This window comes from Netta rufina (assembly GCF_964035555.1).
Source record: "Netta rufina genome assembly, chromosome: 18".
Classification (NCBI taxonomy): Eukaryota; Metazoa; Chordata; class Aves; order Anseriformes; family Anatidae; genus Netta; species Netta rufina.
Window position 1 is genome coordinate 3,235,828 of NC_140142.1, and position 10,908 is coordinate 3,246,735.

The window sequence follows — 10,908 nt, forward strand, 5'->3', positions numbered from 1 at the left end:
CCCAGCACATGAAACCCTTTCTAAAACAAGTCACATGTTTTTTTTGGGGGGGATAAAATAAAATAAAATAAATAAAATAAAGCCAAAAATAAAATAAAATAAAATAAAATAAAATAAAATAAAATAAAATTGAAATGACCATGGGAACCAGAGAAATTCATATTAAATATTAGTAGGTACCTGGTCATGCATGGTTTCTCTTGGGTCTTCTGTAGAAAACTCAGGATGAAAAGTAAAGACATTTACTTTTTTTACCCTACTCTATTGTCCAGTCAATAGAGTAGGGCAGTCCTACTTCCTGTGCTGTAGATGCAGAAGGCAAAAAGAATTGCATTGTGCCTTATACTACCCAAGTACGTGTAACCCAGAACAAGTCTTACAAGGAGCAGCTGACGGAGCTGGGATTGTTCAGCCTGGAGAAGAGGATCAGGGGTGACCTTTTTGCTCTCTACAGCTACCTCAAAGGAGGCTGTAGCGAGGTGGGGCTTGGTCTGTTCTCCCACGTGCCCAGTGACCGGATGAGGGGGAATGCGCTAAAGTCGTGCCAGGGGAGGTTTAGGTTGGATATTAGGAAAAACTTCTTTTCTGAGAGGGTTGTTATGCATTGGAACGGGCTGCCCAGGGAAGTGGTGGAGTCACCATCCCTGGAAGTCTTTAAAAGATGTTTAGATGTACTGCTTAGTGATATGGTTTAGTAGAGGACTGCTTAGTGTTAGGTCAGAGGTTGGACTAGGTGATCTTGGAGGTCTCTTCCATCCTAGATGATTCTGTGATTCTGTGATCGTCTAGTCAAACCTTCTTCTATGGACAGGGACAATTTCCATTAGATTATGTTGCCCAAAGTCACCTGCCAACTGGCCTTGAACAAGGGCTCACCTTTCTGCGTTAGAGTTTAAGCAACGGTTTGTTGCGAGGATTTGGTGTTCGGCATAGGGTTTAGGTCTGTGGCTGGGGTATGGACAAGCTTCGTGGTTTGTGGTTTTCTTTAGGTCTGCCAAGAAGTCGTCTAGGGTTAAATAAAGTGTTTTAATGCTAGTGTTAAGGGAAGGGATTAGGATGAGCAAGAGAGTAAAGGTAAGGAAAGGGGCTATGGGCTGAGTTCTGCTTGATGGGATACTCTGAGGTCAGGTATTACTGCAGGGGATTTCTGTCAAGGTGTTGGAGCAACATTCAGGTTTTGGGATTAGGGTTACTGGTCAAAATAGGGTAAGGGTTTTACATGACTGTTTTAAGCCAGTTTTAAAGCACCATCAATATTGCATGAAACCTCTTACCTCTACAAAATTGTTAATTTCTGCTTCCCAAACTCCTCTTCCTTCCCCCAAATCTCACTTCTCTTCTGGCCAGGCTTCTCCTGTCATCCTCATAGTGGTTATCTTATTGGGATCAGCTTTCTGATGGCTTTCGTGATCTCAGAGTATCTGTCTCACTCTGCTGGCTCCTCTGTTCCTGAGACAGAAGTGGTGTTGTAGTCAGTAGGGAAAAGGGCACAAAGTTCTGTAGAAGCATCCTGCACATGCCCATCCACTCCGCACCTCCACAAAAGTGTACATCCTATGAAGAAGCGTTGGTTCCAGAATGACTCCTATGGATCCAGTGTAACAGTTTGCAGGCCGTCATGCAGGTTTTCCTCTCCTGAGGCATCTTGGAGGCAGTGGCTGCCTCTACGGAGAAAACTAAAAACAGCTATGAGGTATGAGTTTAGTCAAAAGCTGAGATCTCTGACATGACAACCAGAGGTGCTGCTCTGAAGAGTGAGTGGGCTGTGGTGCCTGGGGCATGGGGGCACTCTGCAGGGCCATGCTGGGCAGGCTGGGAGGCAGACCCAGCTCGTGGGGTCACTGCCATTGCCCCAGGGCTGCAAGGAATCACTTGCCAGGCACCTTTGGTTGGGCTGCTGCATGCCCTGGGGCTGCAGAGCTCTCCTCTGCCTACTCACAGCAGATTGAGCACTTGATCTCTGGTCAGTCCACCTCGGACAGGCTTTCAGTCTGTGGGCTCCATCCACTGCTGTCTCCTGGGCTCACACAGCCCCTGCATATATCTCCAAATGTTTTGCACACACCACTCTTGCCCGCAGGTCCCACGTGTCTCTCCAACCTTCCCCTCTTCTTCTGCAGTAGTGGCATCTCACTGGAGGAGGTTTGTGCATCCCCCTTAGCACATGGTCCCCTCAGATTTGAGGGCATTGCAGAGCCCTCCTTTAGCCCATGGACTCCTCAGATTCGTCTTTTCCTTTACCAAACCTTTCATTGGACGGTCACTCATTTTATGAAGTTTTCTATTCACTGTGCACTGAGCTCATTGTCCCTGGTTTCCCTGACATCTTCTGACAGCTCCAGATTCTTCTCCAGGATGGCATCGGCCACCCCACTGCGGGGGGCACAGTCCAGTGCTGATGAGTCCAGGACCAGTTACTGTCTGCTTGGGGAAGTGCCACCACAAATTGAGATCTTGGTCCATCACTTTGATCCCTCACAGACCCCCCTGGGACTTTCAGCCTGTGTCTATCACTCCACGAAGAAGCCCAGAAAACAGAAGAGCAATGAGTAACCCCTTGGCTCTATTCCTGACAGCAGCTTTGGAAAAGGCATCCAGGCTTCTGGGTTTGCCTTGAGCAGCCCCTTTTGTTACTCTGCTGTTAGGAGGGAGGCCAGCTGTGACCCAGGGCTGCACAGTGCCTGCTGCTGCCTGCAGCCACAGGGATGCCACTGCAGAGACAACAGGACTGTCACCAAGGTACACGAGATCTGACAGCTTATCCAAATAAAAGAGCACAGGAGAAAAATGTGGAGATCAAAAGAGAGCAGCAGTGTCAAGACCACGTCCTGCTGCTGGCCACAGCCATGGCTCCAGGGAAGCAGCAGCCCCGACCCGAAGGCAGTAGACAGGCAGAGCCCAGCGGGCAGTGAGGGGCAGCCCCGAGGTCCACCGGGGCTGCTCCTGCATGTGTCATCTGGGCTCTTGGCCCTGAGCCCCTCCTGCATGCTGGGGCTGCTCCCCCAGCTCCTGAGGAGATGTCAAGAGACGGCAGCTGACATCAACAAAGTTCACAGCTTCTTTATTCTATTTAACCACAGAGAACACAGTTCTGTAGGTATATTAGATGATTGGGTGACAGATAATAAAATAATTAATAGGCAGGATGACACGAGTAGAATTCAGTCAAAATCAGAAGTTTAAGAAATAATTTTAAAAATAATAAAAGAATTACAAGCTGTTGTATACACAGGTTTTTCCAGAAACCTGTCTGTCCTGTTCGTTTTATAGGCACATTATTGATGCCAAAGTAGCATGTGTCCAAAGAGTTTCCGCAAGGCTTCCTTGAGCTCCTGGTTCCTCATGCTGTAGATGAGGGGGTTCACTGCTATAGGCACCACCATGTACAGAACTGTCACGGAATACTCTCTACAGTGGCTACTTGCAGTGCTACAGCTTGTTTCTCTGACCCAGCCACAGGAGCCAGAGCAGCTGCAGGAGCAGGAGCTGGAGCGGCTGCAGGGTCCATCATAGGGGTTGCAGTGGCCATTGGGTCTGTCACAGGACTTGGAGTGGCCGCAGGGTCTGTCACTAAGTTGGTAGTAGTATCAGCTGCAGCTCAATAGGCATGGGCCAGACCCCAGCACACTACAGTGATTTGTGTCACTTTAGAACTGCCAGAGTCATGACACCCGTTTTTCAAGCATTCTACCCATTTTTTAGGATTTTGCAGTTGTTCAGGGGAGAATTTCCAAAACATTGGAGGTGCCCACTGCTCTAGAAACCTGCCCGTATCCTCCCACACTCCCTGCCACTCACAAGTATCCCGCCTCAGGACAGATCTCTGGATAAAATTCCTAAGTGGCTGTTTAACCTTAAACAAAACCTGAAGCGCATTCAGGAGACGTAACAACAAGATCATGCTCATCTGAGTGTCCCAAGGATATTCAACATCTTGGAGAACTATCGTACCAAGCTCGGAGGATAAGAGGGAGGTGAAGGAGAAGGAAGGTTGAATGAGTAGGAAAAAATGTCTCCTTTTTTCCCTTCCACAGATTGTCTCCCTGACAAAAAAAAAAAAAAAAAAAAAAAAAAAAAAAAAAAAAGGCAATAGGTGTAATTGCTAATAGTTTCCAAGATATGGTTTCCAAAGTACAGAGTTGACGACAGTGCTGAGTACAAATACCAGGTTACGGTCATGACCAGAAATTTCCTCATGTCATAAGCCACTGTTACACCACACAGTACCATAACGATCTTAAACCAGGGCCCGGAAAGTATAAACAGCATGGCAGGGAGCACATACAGAAAGTAATGTGCTATAAAACTCAGTTTGGAAAACAGGTGCAGCAGACTTGATATTAAAGCAATCAGCATTGTGACTAGCAACTATTATGCAGGTCTAATGGTTATACCAATTTTAGTTTAACACATTCTGGTCAGATCTGTCGTTATGTCAATGCTTCGAGCCCCACGTTGGGTGCTAAAAAGGATTATTGTGGTTTAACCCGGCCGGCTGCTAAACACCACACAGCCATTCGCTCACCCTCCCCCCTGCCCCTCTGGGATGGGGCAGAGAAACGGAAAGTGAAGCCTGTGAGGTGAGATAAAGACAGTTTATTAAGACAGGAAAATAATAATAACAATAATAACAACAACAATGATTATAATAGTGCTACTACTAATAATGTGTACAAACAAGTGATGCACAGTGCAATTGCTCACCACCCGCAAACTGATGCCCAGCCTAACCCCGAGCAGTCCAGCCCTCCCACCCCTGCTAGCCACCCCTATATATTGTTTAGCATGACGTCAGATGGTATGGAATGTTCCTTTGGCCGGTTTGGGTCAAGTGTCCTGGGTCTGCCCCCTCCCAGCTCCCACTGCACCCCCAGACTGCCTGCTGGCAGGAGAGAGTGAGAAGCTGAAACGTCCTTGGCTTGGTGTAAGCACTGCTCTGCAACAAGTAAAACATCAGCATGTCATCAGCACTCTTCTCATCCTAAGCCAAAACATAGCACCCTACCAGCAACTAGGAGGAAAATTAACACTATCCGAACAGAAACAAGGACAAATGCTATACCTAGAGGTCACAAATTCCCTGACATTAACTTGAGGTAAATTAGAAAAGTGAGATAGCCAATTTATTGCTAAGTAAATATTACCACTAGAATCAGTTTCTTCAGTGTAGTTTTCAGCTCCTGGCTCCTCATGCTATAGATGAGGGGGTTCACTGCTGGAGGTATCACTGAGTAAAGGAATGACAACATCAGGTCGAAGGATGGAGAGGAGATGGAGGGGGGTTTCAAGTAGGCAACTATGGCAGTGCTGAGAAACAGGGAGACCACGGCCAGGTGAGGGAGGCAAGTGGAAAAGGCTTTGTGCTGGCCCTGCTCAGAGGGCATCCTCAGCACTGTCCTGAAGATCTGCACATAGGACACCACAATGAAAACAAAACAAATTAATGCTAAACATGCACTAACCACCAGAAGTCTAACTTCCTTTAGGTAGTCTGAATCTGAGCAGGAGAGCTTGAGGATGTGGGGGACTTCACAGAAGAACTGGTCCAAAACATTGCCATGGCAGAGGGACAGGGAAAATGTGTTGGCTGTGTGCAGGACAGCACTGAAAAGGCCACTGCCCCAGGCAGCTGCTGCCATCTGGGCACAGGCTCTGCTGCCCAGGAGGCTCCCATAGTGCAAAGGCTTGCAGACGGCAACGTAGCGGTCATAGGCCATGATGGTGAGAAGATAAAATTCTGATACAATCAAGAAGACAAACAGAAAGACCTGAGAAGCACATCCTCGAAAGGAGATGGCCCTGGTGTCCCAGAGGGCATTGGCCATGGCTTTGGGCAGAGTGGTGGAGATGCAGCCCAGGTCGAGGAGGCTGAGGTTGAGGAGGAAGAAGTATGTGGGGGTGTGGTGGTGGCAGGCTACGGCACTGAGTATGAGGCCGTTGCCCAGGAGGGCAGCCAGGTAGATGCTGAAATGCAGGAAGAGCGCGAAGTTCAGGAGCTGCAGCTCGCGTGTGTCTTCAAATGCGACCAGGAGGAACTCACTCACAGAGCCGCTGTTGGGCATTTGCTTGTTTTGTGTATGTTTTCCTGCTAAAGGAACAGAAATAGAGTGATAATATATCAGGATTATCTGAGGAAAAACATTTCATTTTTTCAGTTAAACCTCTCAAACCATTTGCCATACTGCATGTAGAGAGTTGGCAGATCCCTTTCCTTCATTGGTTGCTCCTTCATTTGTTCTCTGCTTGTGTCTCCTTGAGCTGCAGGGCAATTGCTCTAAGGAGGTTCTCCTGAGAAGAACCTGGGCACTGCTGAGAGCAGAGGAATCCGGGCTCAAAGTGCCAATCTCCTGATTCTCTGAATCATGCTGCTGGCATGGCAGCACTCAGAATTGCGGGACTTCATTCAGGCCACGCTAGGCCTCTCTTAGTGCACTCGGTTGCTGCTATACTTACTCGGGTGCACGGTTGTGGTAGGGATTGGCACCAGCTGTCCTTCAGTCCTCATCAACCCCACAACAGTATAATGTCCTCTGTCTCCAAGGCAGCTATGCCAAAAGCCTACCGATACCCTTTTGGGTCCCTGAAATATCTATCCTCTCCTGAAGCAGTCTCTTCCAAGGATGCACAGAGTCTCTGGGCCAGTGCCAATAATGTTTTTGCCACTCCTTCCCACTTAGACACACTTCAGCCTCCAGTACAGTTCAGTGTTGGGATCCCCCTGTCACTGCAGACATACAAATGGGTTCGACCTTCTTAGCTTCATGGCATTAGGGTTCACTGTGCAGTGGTGCCCACTAGCTCCTGATACTTCTGTGGGTCTGATGTGCAAGGCCATCAAATCCCCACAGTCCAATAAACCCGACTGTCCCCTTCCTCCCCCTGGCTGGAGGCACAGCCCCTCTAGTCCTGCTCATAGTATTCAGTACTGTGTCTGCAGGACAGCCCGCTGCAAATTGGAGCAGCAGTTCTCTAAGAACCCCTTTTAGTGATTGTTTTTCCTTGCCACTCACATACCCATGCCTCAAGGCTGGAGGTAGATTTTCCATCCCACTTTCTCATGTCCTCTCCATGGTCACACCCGTAAAAGCATAGGGTGGCACATCGTGTGTATCCACTGTATCTCCTTTCCTGCCCTCTAATTCCAGAGAGGGGCGCCGTTTCTCCCAGCACCAGAGCAGCAGAGGGATAGGGATCGTGTGATTACTGATGCTCTTATGACTTCTTTCTCTTCGTCCTCCTACTCACATGATGGCCCAGCTTTTCTGAAGCCTGCCTCGTCTTCTGACTAACTGACTTTCACATCCATTAGTTTTTCTTGCATAGAGGAGCAAGTGATACAGACAGAGCTTGGTTTTCTGGCTCAGACACAGGGCCCAGAAAAAGAGCTGGAGTTGCTGCAGGGCATTTTGCAGATGCTGTAGTAGCTGCAGGGTCTGTCAGAGGGGTTGGAGTGACTGCAGGGCTTTTCACAGAGGCTGGAGTGGCATTGATTGTTTTTGAAGGGGTTTTGCCCCGTTTTGTCTTTGAAGGGGTTTGACGTGCTGGGCACAGATGCAGTTACGGGGATAAAGACCACTGCTGGCAGTGGCATTGTGTTTCAAAGGCTGGGCTACATCCATCTGGAAACACCTGTGAGCTTGAAGATGATAGAATCTCCTGTGGTGAGGTGCCACTACTGCAGGGGGAGAGGGGAAGGAGTGTAAGACATGTGGGACCTCCAGACAGAGTGGTGAGTGCAGAGCAGTAAGTGTGTTCTGGGCATTAAGAAGGCCTGAAAGAGCATAGCATGGCCTTGCTGAAGGTGAGGACCTTGAGGTTTGATGTGAGGGTAGCAGGGGAAAGAGGATGTGGAGTTCAGTTCTGGGATAGAGGGACAGAGGAATTCTGTCTTCTGGCAAAGACAGAAGCAGGTTTGGGTCCAGGACATCCTAGGTGACTGAGGATTATTAACAGGACTTAAAAGAAGCTAGAAGAGTTTGCAGGGATCTCCCAGGCTTTGGCAAAAACCCAGGCAACCACAGCTTTGAGTTAGAAAGAACAGGCAGGGATGTCATAGAAACATTGAGTGGCTGGGGTTGGAAGTGACCTTAAAAATCCTCTGGTTCTGACTCCCTGCCATGGGCAGGGATGCCACCCACTAGATCAGGTTGCCCTGAGCCTCTTCTAACCTGGTCTCGAACACCTCCGGGGATGGGTATGGTGGGTTTACGTGGCAATGTTACCTGGGGGGCTGCAGGGGTGGCTTCTGTGAGAAGAATCCAGATGCCCCATGTGAGATAAGGGCTGGTTTCAGCCAGCTCCAAGGGGACCTGCTCCTGAGAGCCAAGCCAATAAACGATGTTGTTTGAGCCTTTGTGAGGGCAGATTTAAGAAAGGGGAAAACAAACAAACAAACAAAAAATGCTGCTCAACAGCAGCTAGGAGAGCGAGGAGTAAGAAACAGCCTTTCAGACACCAAGGTCAGTGCAGCAGGAGGACAGGAGGTGCTCCAGGCACTCAGCAGCAGTTCTGCTGTGGCCTGTGGAGAGGCCCTTCATGGAGCAGGTGGATGTGGCCTGGAGGAGGCTGCGGCCCATGGAGAACCCCCGCAGGAGCAAGCCCTGGACCCGAGCTGCAGCCCGTGGAAAGGAGCCCACATGGAGCAGGGGGTCTGAGGGGATCTGCCGCCTGTGGGGTACCCATGCCGGAGCAGTTTGCTTCTGGGGGATGGACCCTGTGGTACGGAGACATGTGGGAGCAGTTCCTGAAGAGCTGCTGCCTGTGGGCAGCCCCCGTGGGCTCAGTTTGGGAAGGACGGCATCCTGTTGGAGGGACCCCACATGGAGCAGAGGCAGAGAGTGATTGTGAAGGAACATCGAAGACGAAGTGCTACAGACTGACCGCAACCACTATTGGCCATTCCCCTGCAATGCTCGAGGGAAGGAGGTGGAAGAAGGTGGATAGGGGGAAGTTGTTTTTATTTTGTTTTCTTTGATTCTCAATCCTATAGCTTGCTAGTAATAGGCAGTAAATTTAACTAATTTCCCTATGCTGAGTCTGTTTTTCCCTTGATGATAACTGTAAACTAATCTCCTGGTCCTTACCTCAACCCTTGAGCCCTTTTATTCATATTTTCTTCCTGTTTACCATTGAGGAAGGGGATTGGGGAGTCAGATAGCAGTTGTGGTGGAGCTCAGCTGCTCACCTGAGCAAAACAACCAAATGAAGCAGAAGAAGAAGGGCAATGTCATGATTGTGAAACAGATCAAGGCATCAGTTTCCTCAAGACATCCTTGAGCTCCTGGTTCCTCATGCTGTAGATGAGGGGGTTCACTGCTGGAGGCACCACCGAGTAGAGAAATGAAATCACCAGGTCAAGGGATGGGGAAGAGATTGAGGGGGGTTTCAGGTGGGCAAACATGATGGTGCTGACAAACAGGGAGACCACGGCCAGGTGAGGGAGGCACATAGAAAAGGCTTTGTGCCGGCCCTGGGAAGAGGGAATCCTCAGCACTGCCCTGAAGATCTGAACATAGGACAACACAATGAAAACAAAACATCCAGTGGTTAAAGAGGCACTAAACATGAGAAGCTGACCTTCCCTGAAGTGGACAGCTGAGCAGGAGAGCTTGAGGATCTGGGGGACCTCACAGAAGAACTGCTCCACAGCATTGCCGTGGCAGAGGGGCAGGGAAAATGTAGTGGCCGTGTGCAGGACAGCATTGAGAAAGCCACTGCCCCAGGCAGCTGCTGCCATCTGGGCACAAGCTCTGGTGCCCAGGAGGCTCCCGTAGTGCAGGGGCTTGCAGATGGCAACGTAGCGGTCGTAGGCCATGACTGTGAGAAGGTAATATTCTGCTCCAACCAAGAAAGCAAAGAGAAAGAGTTGGGCAGCACAGCCTTGATAGGAGATGGCCCTGGTGTCCCAGAGGGCATTGGCCATGGCTTTGGGCAGAGTGGTGGAGATGCAGCCCAGGTCGAGGAGGGCGAGGTTGAGGAGGAAGAAGTACATGGGGGTGTGGAGGCGGTGGTCACAGGCTACGGCGCTGAGGATGAGGCCGTTGCCCAGGAGGGCAGCCAGGTAGATGCCCAGGAAGAGCGCGAAGTGCAGGAGCTGCAGCTCGCGCGTGTCTGCGAATGCCAGCAGGAGGAATTCAGTGATGGTGCTTCTGTTGGACATCTGATTTTTCGGGATGTGGTCCTGAACAACGAAGAGGATGAGAATAATAAAGTACAAGAAATGCATCAGAGGAAAATTAATTCCATTTCTCATTTAAAATCATCACTTTTATTGTGCACTTTCTGGCAGACATTTGGCAGATCCCTTTCATGCATCCTGATTCATTCTGCCTGACGGTGTCTGTTGAAACAGGGGGCTCTACTGTGGGCAATGCAGGAATCAGTCCTGTCCTACAGAAAGAGGTGAAGAGGAACATGGGGAAATGTCAGTTTCTCTTCCATCCTGATCTCAAAGAGGTTTTCCCCGGTGTTGCTCCCAGTTCACCAAACTGCAAAGCAGAGTTGTGGAGGCTTTTCTTTAATTTTATTTTAAATTTTTGTTTTTTGAGTTTTTTGTTTCAGCTGTCCCACCACTCCTGAGGAGTGTTTCCAAGTCACAAACCCTGGTTATTTCTACTGGACTCAAAGGGAATCCTTGTAGATCATTATCAGAGAAAAAGGGACTGTCACTTTAGTGCACAGTGTTCTTCAGGTATGACAGCCAGTCTGTCCATGAAATACGGTCTCAGCTGCCCTGTGAGAGCTGCAGGAAAGTTCTACTCACATGTTTGATTGAAAAGAACAAAGACCCTGCTGAGAGCAGAGGAATCCAGGCTCAAAGTGCCCATCTCCACACCCCTCACCCTGTCCCCGTACTCCCCTTCACTCAAGCACACCGAGGGCTCACTACCTGGGCATGTGAAACCCCCA

General features: G+C 49.4%; 1 protein-coding gene across 1 annotated transcript; it reads right to left on the reverse strand.

Moving 5' to 3' along the window:
* Nucleotides 1-9,244: 9,244 nt before the first annotated feature.
* LOC311216197 (olfactory receptor 14C36-like) lies at nucleotides 9,245-10,159 on the reverse strand (the record flags this gene model as incomplete). Its single annotated transcript, XM_084297743.1, has 1 exon — nucleotides 9,245-10,159. The coding sequence occupies one exon, from the start codon at nucleotides 10,157-10,159 to the stop codon at nucleotides 9,245-9,247; it is 915 nt and encodes a 304-aa protein (XP_084153869.1).
* Nucleotides 10,160-10,908: the final 749 nt, after the last annotated feature.